Source organism: Dromiciops gliroides, chromosome 3, assembly GCF_019393635.1.
Source record: "Dromiciops gliroides isolate mDroGli1 chromosome 3, mDroGli1.pri, whole genome shotgun sequence".
Taxonomy (NCBI): Eukaryota; Metazoa; Chordata; class Mammalia; order Microbiotheria; family Microbiotheriidae; genus Dromiciops; species Dromiciops gliroides.
Window position 1 is genome coordinate 542,476,626 of NC_057863.1, and position 19,265 is coordinate 542,495,890.

The window sequence follows — 19,265 nt, forward strand, 5'->3', positions numbered from 1 at the left end:
GAACTGCCTTGCTCTGTCCCATAAAGGCCTCCCACAGCTCTCTGGCCCAGCCTCCTTCTATAGCTGCACAGTCACAGAATAAGGACACATCCAACCCCAGCCCAGAAGCCTGGCCTTCCTCTGCTTTAGAAAGTGATCTCTGAGCAGCCTCAGGGATGGGGCAGAGGCTGGTGCCCTCCATGGGGCCACTGACAGGAGCTGCTGCCTTCCTGCCTCCACCCCCAACTTTCAGCTCCCCATCAGCAACAGTTCTGCCTCCCTGAATGTTCCAGGTAGTAAAGAGGGGGAATGTCTTGTCTCCATTTCCCAGATATATCACAGTGCAAAGTGATTTCCCAAGGGGGGCTCAAAGCAGAGCAGCACCTGAGCAGGAACACACCCACAGCTTCATGGTCCTGGGCTGCCCTGACCCCTGCTCTGAAGGCCATATTAACTCCACCTCCCCAGTGTTCTCTCAATCTCTTCTGTTTTGTGCCTGGTTCTCCACACAGGAACATTCACAGTATCTGGCCCTCTGGTCCAGCCCATCCTGGCCTGGGTGGGAGAAGTCGTCCTGCTCCCCTGTCACCTCTCCCCTAAGATGGATGCTCGGGGAATGACTGTGAAGTGGCTCAGAGGCCCATTGGTCATGCACTTGTACCGTAGGGGGCAAGAGGTGGAGGAAGTCCAGGCCCCTGCATTCCAAGGGAGGACAAAGATGCTGAGAGAGGACATGGCTGAGGGCAAGGTGACCATGAGCATACAGCAGGTCCAGCTCTCTGACGCCGGACAGTACACATGTTATTTCCAGGAAGGCACCTTTTACAGTGAAGCCAGCTTTGACCTTCAGGTAACAGGTAGGTCCCACCTGGGTCATGGGTCCTCTCTAGAGCTGGAAGGTCCCTTCAGACACTGGCACAGATCTTGAGAGTGTGTAAAGTGCTATCCATACTCACTGGAGTCTCACTGGAGTCTCACAACCACCTTGTGGGTTTGTATTTATTTCTCTAACAGTGACTACCATGGTCCCCACTGACTGAGGGCCATGTATGTTATTTCTCAGTCCCTCAAGATTCTCTGGTTATTATTGGGGTTTGGAAGTATCCAGCCTCTCTGTCATTGGCTCAAACCCCCACCAGTGATGTTCCCCCAATTTTATAGGCTTTTTTGTACCCTTAGTCCACAGAACCAAGTAATAGATTAGTTTTTATACAATAACATTTAATCCACTTTCCCTGACACCTGAGGACATTGTCCTCCCCACACAGGCCACCTCAGTCTCTGGAGAGCTGGGGGATGGAGCAGGTTCAGGTTCCCAGTTTAGCCCAGTTCCCATGTAGTGGAATCTCACCAAGTTCCAAGTCCAAAGTCTCCCTTGGACCCAAATTCCAGGCACCCTGGATCCTCAGGGCTCCCCTTCTGGGCTGGCAGCAACATTTGACATTGATTCTTCCCTCCAAAGTCTCCATGGCTTGTGTCTGGGTCAGGTGGACGATCCCCAACCTGTGCCCAGAAGTGAAAAGGACCAACAGACCGATCCTACCCATATCCTTAGCTTGTTTCTGGAGGGACACAGGGCCTAGATTGGGGAGGGAAAAGAGTCCTTCCTTTGGGAAGTCAGTTCATGGTACTCATGCCCTCTGGTTAAATAGGACTTTCATGTCCCCTGAATGCAGCTGGAAGAAAACAGAGAGAAAGAGAAAGAGAGAGACAGAGACAGACAGAGAGCAAGAAACAGAAGGACAGAGACTGACAGAAAGGCAGACAGAGACAGAAACAGAGAAAGAATCCCAGTCTGGTATTTTCAAGGCACAGCCTGTTCCTGCTGTGCAGACTGTAGAAAGAGGCCAGTCCCTCCCAAGTGGTAAGGAAACACACAGTGGCTTCTCCCTGATTCAGGCCCCTGAAATCTCCCACACTGCTCCTTCCATGTTAGGTCAGCTGGGCAGGCACAAAGCAAAACTCCCTTATGCTCCCTCTTCCATTTCAAATATTTGCCTCCTTATCCAATAGGCAGGGGTGCATTTTGAACCCAGTTGAAAAAAATCCTCTGGGGTCTCTGGGTAGGCATGAGTGACTGCCTTTCATCTGTTTCCCCAATGCCTAGAGGAGGGAATCTCAGAGCAGTCAATGGTGCCGGATCATATACAATTCCACAGGTTCAAATGAAAATCACAACCATCCCTAAATACAAAGTTTTGCAGGTTTAATAAACCCAGGAACATTTTACAACGATGCCAGAATATGCATGTTTACCATTAGCCTTTCAGGGCTTTTCTCAACCCATTCTCAAGGAAAAGGAAGAGCAAAGACAAAGAAAGCTGGATGCCCTCTCAGATGGAAGCCCAGGTCCCTCTGAGCTGTCTCAGCCTCATGGAGCTCTCCCCATGGGGAGATCATTCAGGCCTGGGATTTCCCCAGACAGGTTGTGGGGACCTGCTCTCTGACCTGGACTCAGAGAGGTGGGGTAACTGTTCTCCCTCCCCTATTGGCACCAGGCCTGGACAGACACTCAGGCACTGAGGTGGAGATGGAGTGGCTCAGGACGTCTCTCCTGTCTTCTGCCCACATTCTATGTACATCAGTGCAGCCACAAATATTCACTAAGTGTGTCCAGCCCTGTTCTGTTGGGAAGGTACCATGATTTTTGCTCCTAAGGAGTTTATACTCTATGGGAGAGTGAGGGGAGAGGCATAAGATGATATACATACAGAGTAACTAGGTGGCACAGTAGATAGAGCACTGGCACTTGAGTCGAGAAGACCTTACTAGGGGCAGCTAGGTGGCACAGTGGATAAAGCACCAGCCCTGGAGTCAGGAGTACCTGAGTTCAAATCCGGCCTCAGACACTTAACACTTACTAGCTGTGTGACCCTGGGCAAGTCACTTAACCCCAATTGCCTCACTAAAAAAAAAAAAAAAAGACGACCATACTAGCTATGTGACCTTGGTTAAGTCACTTAACCCTGATTGTCTAAAAAAAAAAAGGTATCCATACTAACAAAATATTAGACATGATATAATGAGCTTCTGAATAATTATCCAGACCATAATTAATTCAAAGACCTGGAGGTAGGAATACCTGAGTTCTTATCCAGACTCAGACACTCACTCCATGTGTGACACAAGGTAAGTCACTTAATCTCTGTCTGCCTCAGTTTTATCATCTGTATAATGAGGATACTGACCTTTTACTAGTTTTTGTGAGTATCAAATGAAATAATATTTGTAAAGTGTATCACACACTTAAATCACCATCTTGTTGATGTTGTTCTGTTGTTTCAGTCCTGTCTGATACACAAATAAGTACAATGATCAATGATATATGTTACTGGATTAACAAGGTGCAAAATTAAATGTTATTTAATTACATTCAGCAAACATTAGCCACTTACTTTATATGACACTCTGTCCTAAGTAATACTTGAAAGTGAGGATTGTTATAGATGAGGGGACCAGGAAAGGCTTTCTATGGGCACTTGTGCCTGAGATGGGCTTTGGAGGATGGGGAATTAAAGTTAAATAGGAGAAAGAAAGAAGGCATCCCTTTAATAGGAAACAGATTCAGTATCTACATCACCATCATCACTGCTAGCATTTCTAGAATGTTTTTTTTTGTTTTTTCTTCTTCTTTTTTTTTGTATTTTTTTTTTGTTTTTTTGCAGGGCAATGAGGGTTAAGTGACTTGCCCAAGGTCACACAACTAGTAAGTATCAAGTGTCTGAGGCTGGATTTGAACTCAGGTCCTCCTGTATCCAGGGCTGGTGCTTTATCCATTGCACCACCTAGCTGCCCGCCAAAATGCTTAAATGTTAACAAAGTGGTTTATAAATAATAAATCAGTCAGTAACATTTATTAAATACCCACTATGTGCCAGGCACAGTGCTAAGCACTGGAAATACAAAAAGAGATAAAGAGCAGTCCCTGCTATCAAAGAGCTTACAGTCTAGTGGGAGAGACAACATGCAAACAAATATTTACAAAGCACAGGATATACAGGATAAATAAGAAATAAATAAAAGGGGAAGGCACTGAAATGAAGAGGAGTTAGGGAAGGCTTTCTGTGGAAGGTGGGATTTGTGTTGGGACTTGAAGGAAGCCAGAGAGGTCAGTAGAACAGAGAAGGGAGGTCGTTGCAGGCCTGAGATAATGCCCAGAGCAGAGAGATGAAGTGTCTTGTTTGTGTGTCACTGGACTGAAGAGGATTTGTTGGGCAGTAAGATGCAGGAAGACTGGGATGGTTGGAAGGGTTGGGAAGGGCTTTGAAGGCAAAACAGAGCATTTTGAGTTTGCTCTCCGAGGCTATAGGGAACCACTGGAGCTTATTAAGTAGGTAGTGACATGATCAGACTTGAACTTCAGGAAAATCACCTTAGGAGTGGGGAGAGATGGGAAGCAGGTGACCCGGGAGCAGGTGATTACAGTGATCAAGGCCCTAGAGTGGAGGCCATGTTAGAGGAGAGGAGGGCTTACGGGAGAGATGTCCCAAAGGTGAAATGGAGGGGGCTGTAGCAACAGATTGGATGCGGGGGATGAGACAGTGAGGAATCAGGGTGACTGCTAGGGGGTGAGGCCGAGGGACTGGGAGGGTGGCAGGGCCCTCTGCAGTCATATGAAGGTAGGACACGGGCAGGTGTAGGGGAAAGAGGCTGAGTTCTGTTTTGGACAGGCCTGCTGGACATCCATATGGAGATGTCTGAAAGGCAGTTGGAGATGTGACACTGGAAGTCAGCAGATGGACTGGGGCAGGAAAGCTAGACTTGAGAGTCATCAGCATAGAGCCAGTAATTAACCCATGGGAGCTGATGAGATAACCAAGTGAAGTCCTCTGGAGGGAGAAGAGAAGAGCCTTGGGGCCAGACACCTGCAGGTACAGGGCAGCATCTGCATGAGGATCCTGCAGAGGAGACAGAGAAGGAGCACTCAGGTAGGTAGGAGCAACACCAGGAGGGAGTATCCTGAAAACCTTGGGGGAGGAGAGGATCACCAGAGGCAGAGGCTGCAGAGAGAACAAGGACAAGGAGGACTGGGAAAAGGCTTTGGATTCGGCAGCTAAGTGACTCTTAGTAACTGGAGAGAGCAGTGTCAGAGGAATGAGGGGGTCAGAGGCCAGACTGTCAGGGAGAGGAGGGGACATGCAGGAGTTGAGCTACAAAGGGTAGGAGAGATATAGGGAGGTAGGGACCAATTTATCTCCATTTTACAGATGAAGAAACTGAGGCAGACAGAGATTAAAGGCCTTGCTCAGGGTCAGCCAGTTACCAAGTGCCTGAGATAAAGTTTAAACTCAGATCTTCTTACTCCAGGACCAGAGCTGTATCCTCTGCGCCACCTAGTGGCCTCATGAGCAAAGCCATGTTAGCCGAGAAGAGCTGATGTCTTCAGGAGACCCCGAACTGTCCAGTGTGGCCAGAGCCCAGAGCACCAGAAGAGGAGTCAAATGCAATAGATGGGAAGGGTGGGATGGCACCAGATTGTAGAGGGCTCTGGATGCCGGGAGAAGAGGCCTGAGCTTCACCCAGAAGGAAGTAGAAAACCCCTAAAAATGTTTGAAGAGAGGACTGGTGTGCTCACTGCTAGATAGAAAGAGCTTGAGCTTAGAGCCCAGCCAGAGTGGGGAGGGGAGTGCTAGGGTGGGGGAGGGAGGGGATCTGGAGTGAAGAGAACATATCAGTCAGTCAGTCAGTCAGTCAGTCAGTCAACAAGCTTCATTTAGGGCTTATGACAGTGAGGTGGCAGAGCAGACTTGGGCACACAGGAATTCAAATCCTGCCAGACAGTTCCTAACTGAAGAACACTGTGAAAGTCACTGAAACTTTCTCAGCCTCAGTTTCCTCAGCAGTGATATAAGAATAATAATAACAACTAGCATGTCTGGAGCACTTGAAGGTTTGTAAAGCACTTGACAACAATTACTGCTTTTGATCAACCCTGGGAGATGGGTACTGTTTGTTTGTTTTTTTAAGTATTTTATTATTTTCCAATTACATTTAAGGATAGTTTTCAACATTTATTTTCATAGGATTTTTAGTTCCAAATTTTTCTCCCACACTCCCTTCCCTCCCTCCTCCCCAAGACAGAAAGCAGTCTGATATGGGTTATACATATGTACAATCACATTAAACATATTTCTGCATTAGTCATATTGTGAAAGAATCTGAGCTCAAGGGAAAATCCTCAAAAAAGAAGGAAAAAGACAGCCCAAAAGTAGAAACAGTATGGTTCAATCTACATTCATAATCCACAGTTCTTTTTTCTGGATGTTGAGAACATTTTCTATCATGAGTTCTTTGAAACTGTTTTGGATCATCGCACTGCTGAGAAGAACCAAGTCTATCAGCATTGTTCATCACACAATGTTGCTGTTACTGTGTACAATGTTCTCCTGGTTCTGCTCCTCTCAGTCAGCATCAGTTCATGTAAGTCCTTCCAGGTTTCTCTGAACTCCTGCTCATCGTTTCTTACAACACAATAGTATTTCATTACATTCATATACCACAACTTGTTTAGCCATTCCCCAATTGATGGGCATTCCCTCAATTTCCAATTCTTTGCCACCACAAAGAGAGCTGCTATAAATATTTTTGTACATGTGGGTCCTTTTCCCTCTTCTGTGGTCTCTTTGGGATACAGACCTAGCAGTGGTACCACTGGGCCAAAGGCTATGCACAGTCCCATAGTACTTTGGGCATAGTTCCAAATTGCTCTGCAGAATAGCTGGATCAGTTCGCAGCTCCACCAACAATGCATTAGTGTTCCAATTTTTCCACAGCTTCTCCAACATTTATTATTTTCTTTTTTTGTCATATTAGCCATTCTGATAGGTGTAAGGTAATACCTCAGAGTTGTTTTAATTTTCATTTCTCTGATCAATAGTTATTTAGAGCCTTTTTTCATATGGCAACAGATAGATTTGATTTCTTCATCAGAAAACTGCCTGTTCATATCCTTTGACCATTTCTCAATTGGTGAATGACTTGAATTCTTATAAATTTGATTTAGTTCCCTATATATTTTGGAAATGAAGCCTTTATCAGAAATAGTGACTGTAAAAATTGTTTCTCAGCTTTCTGCCTCCATTCTAATTTTGGCTGCATTGCTTCTGTTTGTACAAAAACTTTTAAATTTAATGTAATCAAAATCTTGCATTTCATAATATTCTCTATCTCTTATTTGGACATAAATTGTTTTCCTCTCCATAGATCTGAGAGGCAAACTATTTCTTCCTCTCCTAATTTATCTATGGTATCACCTTTTATGCCTGAATATTGAATCCATTTTGACCTTATTTTTGTATGAGGTGTAAGATGTTGGTCTATGCCTAGTTTTTGCCATACTATCTTCCAGGTTTCCCAGCAGTTTTTGTCAAATACTGAGTTCCTATCCCAGAAGCTGGAGTCTTTGGGTTTATCAAACAGCAGATTACTATCTCCTGTGCTTAACCAATAGGGGTACTGTTTCTAATCCAGTTTTACCAATGAGCACACTGAGGCAGGCAGATTTTAAAGGGTTTGCCCCAGTTCACACACCTAATAAGTTTCTAAGTCCAGTGCTCTATTTACCCACCTGGCACCCACCTACCTCCTTGGGTTGTTGGGAGGACCAAGTGAGATCAACTATGGAAAGTGCTTTACAAATCTTGAAGCCTATATACATACTTACTGCAAATATTATTATTACTGGGATCATTATCATCATTATTATCATTATGTAGATTATTATTACTGTGGTTGTGATGATCAAATGAGATCCTAATTGTAAAGTGCTTAGCACAGTGCCTGGCACATAGTAGGTGCTATGTGAGTAATAGTAATTTTTATTATTACTATGTGGCATAGGCATCGTGGCAATCATTGGGGACACAAAGAGAAGCCACCATGTGGTCACTGCCCTCAGGGATCTATCTCATTTCAGAATGGGAGAAACAACCTGCAAATAGTTGTATGTGTCAGGTATAGAAAAAGCCAATGCAGTGGATAAAGCACTGGCCCTGGATTGGAATGGAGGCATCTTGAGGGGAACCAACACCAGGTGGGAAGTGGGGGAGGACTAGGCTTGGCTTCCTACAGAAGGAAGAATTGAGCTGAATCTGGAATGAAGCCAAGGCAGCCAGGAGGCAGAGCTGAGGAGCGACAGCATTCCAGGCAGGAGGCATGGCCAGTGCAAAGACACAGAGGCTGGGGAGGTGGAGTCAGGAAGGAGGTGAGGAGGACACCAAGACTGTGACCCTCCAAGCATGAGAAGAATGGTGGTGTCCTAAAGAGTAGGAGGGAACTTTGGAAGAAGAGTGGGTTTGGAGAAGAAGAGGATGATTTTTTTAGATAAGTGAGACTCCCAAAGTCTAAGAAATCTATGCGACTGAGTATCAAATGATGGGGAGCCTCTAAACCTAGGCAGAAGGATTTAGAGAATAATATCAGCTCCCATTTGTAATGTACCTTTATGTTTATGAGGGTGATAATGACTAGTACCTGAGGTGTAAGGGGCAGCCAGGTGGCACAGAAAATAGAGCACTGGACCTGGAGTTAGGGTAGATCTGAGTTCTAATGCAGCTTCAGATACTTACTAGCTTTGTGACACCGGGCACATCATTTAGCCTGTCTGACTCAGTTTTGGGTAAGAATATAATAATTGTATTAATATTATATACCAGTAAAGCATTGACCCTAACTTCTCATGGTCTCAGGCCATGTGGTAGAGAAAGCAGAGAGAGAGCTTCAGCGTGGCAGTTAGCATGAGCAGGAGAACCCCCCCCCCCAAAAAAAAACCTCATGCTGTCTCCCTGAAAGACACAGTACATGGACTCAAGGAGACCCAAGAGAGTTCAGAAGACCTACAAAACCTATGCTGTCCTAAGAGGAAGAGCCAAGAAACCTCATGGTGTCTACAAAGGGTTTTTATCATACTCTTTTGATAGTTTGGGTCATTATATGTTGATCAAAGCTAATTAGGGGCAGCTAGGTGGTACAATGGATAAAGTACCAGTCCTGGGTTCAGGAGGATGTGAGTTCAAATCCGACCTCAGACACTTGACACTTACTAGCTGTGTGACCCTGAGCAAGTCACTTAACCCTCATTCCCCCCCCCCCATAAAGCTAATTGGTTAGCATCATTCAATTCCATTGGTTGACATAATTTGAAGGTGGTACACATTAAAAAGAACTCTACAGATGACATCAGAGAAAGACCCTCACTCAAGTTGCTCAAGGCAAAGTCCATTATCTAGGTGTGGTTTGATCCTGTCAGTCCTTAACTGAGCTAGACAAAAGAGTCTATCTCCAAATAAGATTTGCTGAAGTTTTTCAAGAACTTGACTTTCTAGAGTGGGGGAGGGGAGGAGCACTAAGAAACTGATTCTTGGGTCCCCCAAGAAATCCATTATTAATAATTATTTTCTCACACTACAACTACATAATTACTCTTAATCCTGGGCCTACATTATCCTCTGGTTTTCTTCTGCTCTGTCCCTAGAACACCAGAAAGAACTATTCTCAGTTATTCCCCTTGCTCCTGTCATTGAGGCCAAGCAGGGAGAAGATGTCACACTCTCCTGTGAGCTCTCCCCCAAGATGGATGCTCGAGACATGACTGTGACCTGGTTCAGAAACCAGACCCTTGTGCACAGGTACCCCAATGAGGAGAAGATGGAGGAGTCCCAGGGAGCTGAGTTCCAGGGGAGGATGGAGCTGCTGAAAGATGACATGGCTGAGGGGAAGGTGACCTTGAGGATCCAGAAGATCCAAGTCTCTGACTCTGGTCCATATACTTGCCATTTCCAGTCTCCTGACAATTATGCTGAAGCCCACACTGAACTGCAGGTAGCAGGTAGGTCCTGTGTGGTTTTTGTGTTTCTGAGAGTGTCAGAGCTGTAGGAGTTTTTAAGGAGCATCAAGTCAACCCCCCCTCATTTATCACAAGAGGAAAATGGCACACACAGAGAGGAGGGACTTTGTGCAAGATCATACAGTTTGGAAATATCAGGGCTGAGAATCAGACTCTCCTCTTCTCAATCCTAATTAGTTCATTTTCTTCCCCTTGACACATCCCTTGGATCCTGAATGTGTGAAATCACAGGTTTTGAGAAAGGGACAAACTTACTTTGGGATGTGAACCTTGACTCATGGTTTAAATTCTCTTCTCTCCTTTGATTCTTCAGTCCTGGTGTTTCCCATTAAAAGATGATAGAGGCCTCCCCTCTGTCCTGCAGCTCAAAAATAGGGATGATTTTAGTGTTTCCTTCAAAGATGCCAAGCCTCACCTGGCCCTCAAAAGCCATACACTAAGAAGGGTCCAAAGGGTCTGAGGCCCCATTGACTGTCATCTGTATGGCTTCCACCCACACTGGTCTACTGCCAAATGTTTACTAGATGCCTTCTCTGAGCCCAGCCCTGAGTTAGGTGAGGCTGTAGGGAAGAGAAGGGAGGAAGACACAGTCTCATCCCATGAAGAAGCTGGAGTGATGATAGTAAAAAAAAAAAAACAACAGAATATGGCAGTGAAAGGGAGGGTGGTAGAGTGCAGAGAGTGAAGAATTGGTGGTGGTTTTGATGTTCAAAATGAGGGAGACCATGTACATCAGGTTCTTCAAACACAGGGGAATGGGTGTGCCTCTGATATTAAAATATTGAAATCAGAAGGAGAGGCAGGCTTAAGAAGGACAAATATAAACTCAGTGTATGACATGGGGAGCTTGAGGTGGTGAAAAGACATCTGGATAGAGATGTCCTGAGGGAAGGTGCTGATGAGGGTCTTGAGCACAGAAACAAAGCGCTGGAGATGGAGACCTGAAAGTCCTGTGGTTTGAGGAGGTAATTAAAGTTTTGGGGGAATGAAATGGCCAAGAGCACAACTGTGTGGGAGAAGAGAGGGTCAGAGACAGAGCCTGGGCCAACATCCACCTTAACTTAATATGGCCGAGATAAAGACCCAAGAAAAGAGGCAGGGAAAGAACCTTCAGAGAAATGACTGGAGGACCAGGAGAGTGTCTTGTCTCTTAAATCAAGGGAAGAGAGTACAGAGCAAATAAATGAGAAGGGGTTGGGGGTGACCAATTACATTGGATGCTCCAGACAGGTCAAGGACAATGAGGACCCCAAGGGAGTTGAGAGGATCTGTGTATTAGGAGGCCAATGATGCTCCTGTTGAGAAGACCTCAATAGAACGCTGTGGGGGAAAAAACATGACTGAAGGGCATAGGAGAGAAAGTGTGGTAAGGAGGCACTAGAGACTTTTTGAGTGTTGGCAACTTACCTGCCCCCCCCCCCAGTTTTAATAGTGAAAGGAAAGTTACTGGATGTGGGTAAAAACATGCTGGAAAGGACTGGGGAGGAGTCTTAGGCTAATAGGAAGGAGCCACTGGAGAAGGGGACACTGAAGGTGTGTGAGAGAGGGGGTGATTATGGAGCAGGGTCCTAGGGGAGGGAGGGAGGAAAGGGGACAGGATCAGAGGCCCAGAGAGAGGAATCACGGAGGCCAGAGGAAGAGAAGAGAGTGAGGGATGATGCAGAGGAGCTCTGAGGATGAAGGAAGAAAGGGAGGGGCCTCACCCTGAGCTCATACTGGACTGTCTCACCAGGACTTAGCTCCCTCACAGAACCTGAGAGCTGGAAGGGAGCCCAGAGACACCAAGTCCAACCAGGACCTGAAAGGAAATCCCTCAAGTGTCTAAACACCCAGGACACAAGGTCTTCCAGCCTCAGCCTGAAGACTTTCAGGACAAGAAGGCCTTGGCCCCTCCAGAAGCAGCCCTGCCCACCTGGGACAGCTCTCCTGGGCAGGAAGGCTGGATAGGCCTCTTGTCCCCAATCCAGCCGCTGGGGCCAAAGGGGAAACATCAGGCCCCTTCCCAGGACACTGGATCAGCTGGAGGAAGTTGGGGATGGGGTCTCTAAGCAGCTGAGGGGCTATCTGTCTGTACCCACAAACAGACACCACAATGCCATCTGGTTCACTTCTGTTTCTAAGCTCATATCCTGACCTAGACTATGAGTTCCTCAGGGACAGGGCCTGCTTTGTTTCCCTTGTCTCCCCTGCTCCTTCCCTGGCCCAAGGGCCTAGGACAGGGCTGGGCAGGCCCAAAGAATACTCTCAGCAGGAACATCTTGTCCTCTTAGAAAAATCCTGCTCTCCAACATTCTAGGAAGAGCCCTGAGGCAGGGAGGGGGCACTTCTACACTGGGGGCCAGTTCTGGCCCTGGGCTTTGCCATTGTCCAACCTCAAGAGATTGTCCCTCTGCCAGGGATCCAGCTCAGAGGATAATCAGCCCCCTGAAAAGCTGTCTTCCTCTAGAGCAGAACAGGTAGAATCTGGGGTTCCAGCTCAAAGAGACCCCATACATCATTTAATTCACATCTTACATTTGGTAAAATGAGGCCCAAAGCAGCAAAAAGATTTATTTAGCCCATTAAGTCCCTGAGAAGTCCCAGAGATGGGATTTGACCTCAGCTCTCCTGATTCCAAGTCCATCTTTTCCTTTTGTTTCAAAGGAGGGTCTCCACTTTCTCTTTTCACCCATCCATCTTGCACAGGCTGCCAGATTCAGGTTCCTAAAACACAGCTGTGATTGTATCACTTCCACTGCTCAAGAAGCTTCCATGGCTCCCTTTTGTGTAGAGTCCTCTCTAATCTGGCCCATCTTAAATGTCCATTGTCATGGCCCCTCCCTCTACTCTGTTGCCCATGTGACTCAGGAGGAAATTGAAGCACTGGGCTCCTGGGAGGTTGGGGGAAGGGAAGGTTACTGACAGAGGGCATAGGTGCTGATGGAGGCTTCTCTTTGGGCATTGAACAATACCTTCTCTAGAAGGGACCCCAGAACTGATCCAGGCCCCCTCCTCTATTTACAGAGGAAGAGACTGAAGTCCAGTGACTAAAGTTCAAATAGCCACCCAGTGACAGAGTCACATTGGAAACAGATCTTCTGATTGTCTGAGTCTGGGGCTGTTTCTCCTCTGCTCTATCATCCTGCTGCCCCCAAGGCCCTCCTTTTATAAGCAGTCAAACCAAGGCCCAGAGGGGACAATGGAGCAATGTGACAGTTTAGGGGAGGGCTGACCCCAGGGCTGCTGCAGTCCAGGCTGCTCAGCTAAGAGCCAGAGAGAGTTTGTCAATGGCATGTAAGAACCAGATCCAGGATGGACTTCAGAAGGGAGGAGCATCCTCTGGGATCAGGAGACCTGGGTCTGGTCCTGTCTCTGTCATTTCCTCAGTGGAACCTCTTAGAAGTTTCCTCTCTGCTCTCTGGCCCTCTGTCTAATGATGGGGTTGGACTAGATGTGATTGAAGGTCCCATCATCCTCTGAAAGTCTCTGAATCCATAAGGACTCAGCTGTGAGGCAGTGGGAAGAGGCCTGAATTGGGGGTCAGAGGATCCAGGCTTCAGGCCTGGCTCTGTGACTTACAAGCTGAAGGATGCAGGGCCTCTCTCTTCTCTTTTCCTCTCTGAAAACTGAGGCAGTCAGACTAGATTCTCTCTAAGCTCTCTGCTAATTCTTACATTCTATTCTTTGAAGTCCTGGGGAAGCTCGCTTTGGGGGGATGTTTGGAGGCTGGTGGAGGGGGAGGAAGACTGCATCATCTGTGCACAAGGCCATGATCCATAGCCAGTGTTTCCTAAATCCTGATGTCCTCTGTACTCCCACCCCAACCTGGGCCACAGGGATCTGGGACCAGGGTTTCTCCTGCTCTGATTTCCACAGTAATGGACTTTGGGGATCTATTTTCAGAGAATTTCTCCATATATAAGAAGACACTTATACTCATTGTTGCTGTCTGCTTGGTCTTCACTGTTTCCTCCTTGGTGATTTATTTCTTCTGGAAAAGAAATCTATTGAGAACCAGAGGTAAGAGGAGGGGCCTGTCCTTAGGCCTTTAGTCCTTCCACTACTCACCAGGCCCTCTGATTGTTGATATTAGAGGGATCTGAGGATCCCCTGGTTTGCTAGACTAGGGCACCTCCCTTGGATCTGAACATATGGTCTGGCCCTGGGCTGAGGGACCTTTGCTGGGGTGACAGAGGAACTCCTGAGTGGCCCTGTGCTGGGTGGGCTGTGTCAAAGAGGATTGTTCACTGGGAGTCAGGATGGACTCTTGGGAGAAGCCTCTTAGCCATGTTCTCACCTTGGTCTAATCTCCACACTCTCCCATCCAGGAAGTGGTTTCTGGGTCACTTTCCAGGTCTAGGTGGAGGGATGGGCATTGCTGGAGCTGCCCTTGCCATGCAGCCTATTCCCAGAGTTATTCCCTTCAAGGCCTGAACATGGGCCTGGTCTCAGGTCCCACCCCCAGTCCTTCCCTGGATGTCCTATTCTGCTCTCCCTTACTCCCTTGGCTGCTACCCAGCCGCCTGTGATGTTTAAAATCTAATGTGTGATCACCTTATCTGCCTACCCAGTGTGTGTGTGGGGAGGGGGGTGGGAGGGTAGAAAGAGCTAAGTTTACTGATAAATTCGGCAACAATTTAGGCTTTTAAGCACTTATTAATGTATATCAGGGGTTAGCAAAGAGAGAGAGAAAGCTGCCCTCACCTGGCTATCCATGCTTCCCCCACAAGAACACTTGAAGTTCTCCCACCACAAGTAGGTCTCCTAATGAATAGAGAGATCCTCAGTGGCTTTTCCCAGAAGCTCCCAGTGGAGACCAGTATTGTTAATGAAATTTCCTCCTCCAGAATTCCCTAGACCAGTAAAATCCCAAATCCATTTCTTTACCCTTTGGAAAATAAGTTATATTTACTTTTAAAATGTTCTATCATCTTGAAAATAATTTTGTTTAAATCTGAATTATTTTAAATTGCTTTTATTTCTTTCTTCATTTACAAACATGTTATAATGACTTTATCAAGATATTGCTAACCCTTATAAAACAACTGATTTTGTTTTTTTGACAACAGAGATTATTTCATCGTGTAAAGTTTGAGGAGGAGGACAGAGAAGCCACAGGGACCCCACCGGCCTGTCCTGGGAATTGTGAGTGGAAGCTCACACAGGGGACCAGGTAGAGAATCTTCTGTCCTTTCTTGATACAAGAGGAGGAAGGCAGAAGATAAAGCATCAAGAGCTATAAATCTCATATAGAATAATATGAGAAGTGCATGAGAAAGTGGCAAAATAAAATGATATGTGAAGATTAGTGGAGAAGATGTTAGTGACACAGCAATCAAGGAAGGATCCCTGGAGGAGGAAATATTTGAATTGGACTTTAAAGAATGGGTGGAAGGAGTTGGCCCGGCTCCAGCTCTGCCGGGTTCAGGGCTCCGCCCCCCTCCAGCACTTCTTTTTCTCCCGCTGCCCGCACCCGCCAAACTTGAGGTGACCCCAGCCCAAGACAGCAGCTGCCCCACTCACTGCCCCGCACGCCTCCCCCATCCCCCTCTCCCCACTCCACTCCGGTCCCCGGCGGGCGCCGCTCCTCGCCCCCTTCTCTCCCTCCCTCCTCCTCAGCCCCGTCCCGCAACATGAGCAACCTGAAGCCGGACCGCGAGCACTGCACCGCACCGGCACCGGCATCGGCGGCAGCTTGGAAGAGGAGGTCGCGACACTTTGTCAGCGGTCTCCCTGTGGACATCAAACCGAGAGAACTCTGTCTTCTCCTCCGGCCGTGTAAGGGGTATGAAGGGACACTGATCAAGCTCACATCTAAACAGGCCGTAGGTTTTGTGACTTCTGACAGCTGCGCTGGGGCAGAAGCCGCCAAAAATGAATGGAATGGTAATCGTTTCGACCCCGAGAATCCACAAACCTTAAGGTCAGAGTTTACCAACCCCCAAATCGTTTTTCTGCGGCTCTGCTTCAAGGAAACAAGACATTTAATTTTGCATGTTTTCTGGCATGAATTGACATTTAAACTTGTGTATGTGCGAGTGTACAGTTTGTTCTAGCGTTAGTGTCACCATAGCAACAGGTTTGGGCCCACTTACTGGTCCATCGTTCCACACCCCATGCCTCCCTTCCCCATTATCTCTAGCTTCCGTGAAGAGAAGACTTGGCTTTTAAACTGAGAAATGGTTACTCATCCCAGTCTTCTTCCACTTCCCCAGGATGGGCAAAATGAAGGAAACACCTGTCCAATGATGCACTGGGTTTTCTCTTACATTTTGCCTCAGGGTCCTCCTCTTTCTCCTCTGATGGGCTCTCCCCAGAGGACAGTTGTGCCCTCTCCACTTTCTGATGCAGCACGTGCCCTTCCCTGCCTTGTCAGTTGTTGTCCTGCTTTCTGAACTTCCAAACAACCAAAAAAAGTTCAAGTATTTTTGTACCATGCGTAGCAAGGCTATATTTATGCATCATAAAGGATTTCAGGTGTGTGTTTGTGTGCAATTAATAAAGAGAAATGGTTAGCCGTGTCAGGTAAGTTCATGTTTAGTTTGAAGCTGGAAGAAAGGAGATTCTATTCTTTGGTGATAATATTTTTGTAAAACAAATTTTAACATGAATGTTTTAAACTTTTCGTTCCAAATTCTCTTCCTCCCTCCCTCCCCACCCCCTATTTAAGGATTTCCCTGATGGAGAATCTCAGTGGATTTTTTTTTTTTTGCAACAAACATTTATTATATTTTTTCCAGTTACATGTCGTGGCAGTTTTCAACATTCATTTTCATAAGATTTAGAGTTCCAAATTTTTCTCCCTCCCTCCCTCCCTCCCCCTGCCCTCACCCCCAAGACAGCAACCAGGTTATATATGTAACAATCCACAAGTGCTCTTTTTATCAGTACTTTTTTATGGGGTGGTGATGTGTTTTTGTCAGACATTAGTTTTTTTTTGGTTTTTGGTTTTTGGTTTTTGGGGGTTTTTTAGGCAATGGGGGTTAAGTGACTTGCCCAGGGTCACACAGCTAGTAAGTGTCAAGTGTCTGAGGCCACATTTGAACTCAGGTCCTCCTGAATACAGGGCCCATGCTCTATCTACTGTGCCACCCAGCTGCTCCACATCTTATTTTTGAATGGTGAATTCCAGAGGGGCAGCTTTGAGAAGGGTAATTACAAACTCATTGTGTGACATAGGTGGCTTGCAAGTGTCTGAAGACGCTGGGCCCTTTCTGATTCTAGGATCTTGGAGATCGATCACCAGAAAACTCCTTCCTCTTTAAGGAGATTGCATCAGCTTTGGTACTCCCACTTCTTCACTTCTTTGTTTCTGGGGTAGGTCAGTGGGTCCCTATATAAAAGACAGGAGTAAATAACCCAGAGCCATCCTTGCCCAGGAGGCCTAGACCTGTACCATTAATGAGCTGCTGGAGTTCTGGCCCCATCTTGTGGGCAAAATGAGCAACTGCTCAAGGTTGGACAGATGCAAATGCACCTGTGAGGAGAGGCCCCAGAAAGACCTGGGTTCATCTCCTGCCTCTGATACTTACTGAGTGATCACAGGTTAATCTCTCCAGGCCTCAGTTTTCTCATTTGTAAAATCAGGATGTGGATCAGTGGGACTATAATGTCCCTTCTAGGTCTAAATTTATGCTCCCAGAGGTGAGGGATGGGAGGTAAAGAAGCATCATGAAGGGGCAGCTAGGTGGCTCAGTGGATAGAGCACCAGCCCTGGAGTCAGGAGGACCTGAGCTCAAACTTGGCCTTAGACACTTAACATTTACTAGCTGTGTGACCCTGGGCAAGTCACTTAACCCCAATTGCCTCTCTCTCTCACACACACACACACACACACACACACAGCATCATGAGAAAAGATGGTCATGGTGCTGTCTGGGAGTAGAGGCTAGCAATGTGTAGCTACCCTGCAGGGATCTTGGACCAATGGTGGGTGGCTGACATTGAATTTGGTTTGGAAGGAATAGTACATCAGAGGGAAGGGTGGCTGGCAGGGGTGTGAACCTCAAGGTCTCTCCTTTTTGGGGGTTCTACTCAGGGAAGCAGAATAAGGCCAAGGGACTACCGAGGACCCAAGTGAGGAGAGCTCAGAGGCAACATTGTTTGCTTGGGATTGTGCTGAGTCACTGCTTATATAAGTAATAGTGACTACCCTGCCTCTCAAGAGCCCAGTGTATTCTATTTTACCCTTCCTTCCCTCAGGGTTCTTTTAACAGAGTTGGGGGGATGTCTCTTCTCTACCATTGCCTCAAGCCCCTACTTATTATATTTCTTAATTTTTAGGAGTTCCCAAACCCTATTTCCATTTAACCACTGAAGAGTAAGAATAGATTTTATGAAGTTATATTTGCTTCAAAGGGATGGCAAGGGGGCAGCTAGGTGGCACAATAGATAGACCATCCACCTGGATTCAGGAGAACTTGAATTCAAATCCAGCCTCAGACACTTGACACTTACTAGCTGTGTGACCCTGGTCAAGTCACTTAACCCCAATTGCCTCACCAAAAAAATAAGCAAACAAACTACAACAACAACAACAAAAAAAAAATAAAAACACAAAGGGAAGGCAAGAACAAACATACAAGCATATACTCTAACAGCTATAAGGCATAATATTCCCCCACCCTACCTCAGTCTCTGAGAAGAGAAGGGGGATTAGGTTCACATTTTCACTTAGTTTTTAGAGATCATAGTCCCACCAAGTTCCAAATCCATAGTCCCACTGTGGTGTTTAAAATTATATGTGGTCGGGGCAGCTAGATGGCACAGTGGATAGAGCACCGGCCCTGGAATCAGGAGTACCTGAGTTCAAATCCGGCCTCAGACACTTAACACTTAACTAGCTGTGTGACCCTGGGCAAGTCACTTAACCCCAATTGCCTCACTAAAAAAAAAAAAAATTATATGTGGTCGCCTTATTTCTGTCCCAAGTTTAGGGAAAATTAGTTGGTGTTTCTAATATATTGGTACTTATAAATTAAAAGATTTAGCACCAGTTTGGGGCATTAAGCATTTATTAAAGCTATTAAATATTAGCTAAGAGAGAACACTTGGCTCAGAAAGTTAAGAAAGGGCCTATCTAGCCCTAGAGCTCAGCCTGGCCTGCTTCTTCCTCCAAGTCCTCCACCATGAGCACCTCAGAGAACCTAACTTAGAGTAGAAGCTTCCTCTGGGTCCGGAGGAGAGGTGCCCCTTCCACACTGCTCCAAGTTAATTGGCTAGCATCATTCAAGTCTATTTGTTTACTGGACTTGAGGGTGGTCCATGAGCAGAAGTTGCCAAGGCCCCCTAAGGGTCAGGCTTTCAGGTAGGTGTGGTTCCAATCAAGTTAAATCCAAGTGAGTCAATCAGCAAAGTCAATCCAATCAATCTTTTTGTTTGTTTGTTTGGGGTTTTTTTTGTTGTTTTTGGTGAGGCAATTGGGGTTAAGTGACTTGCCCAGGGTTACATAGCTAGTAAATGT

General features: G+C 46.5%; 1 protein-coding gene across 1 annotated transcript; it reads left to right on the forward strand.

Moving 5' to 3' along the window:
• The first annotated feature begins 585 nt into the window (after nt 1–585).
• On the forward strand, nt 586–16,455 carry LOC122750453 (myelin-oligodendrocyte glycoprotein-like). The gene is made up of 4 exons (XM_043997182.1): nt 586–836; nt 9,452–9,805; nt 13,706–13,822; nt 14,872–16,455. Exons 1-4 carry the CDS (start codon nt 596–598, stop codon nt 14,895–14,897), a joined length of 738 nt encoding a protein of 245 aa, XP_043853117.1. The 5' UTR covers nt 586–595; the 3' UTR covers nt 14,898–16,455.
• Nucleotides 16,456–19,265: the final 2,810 nt, after the last annotated feature.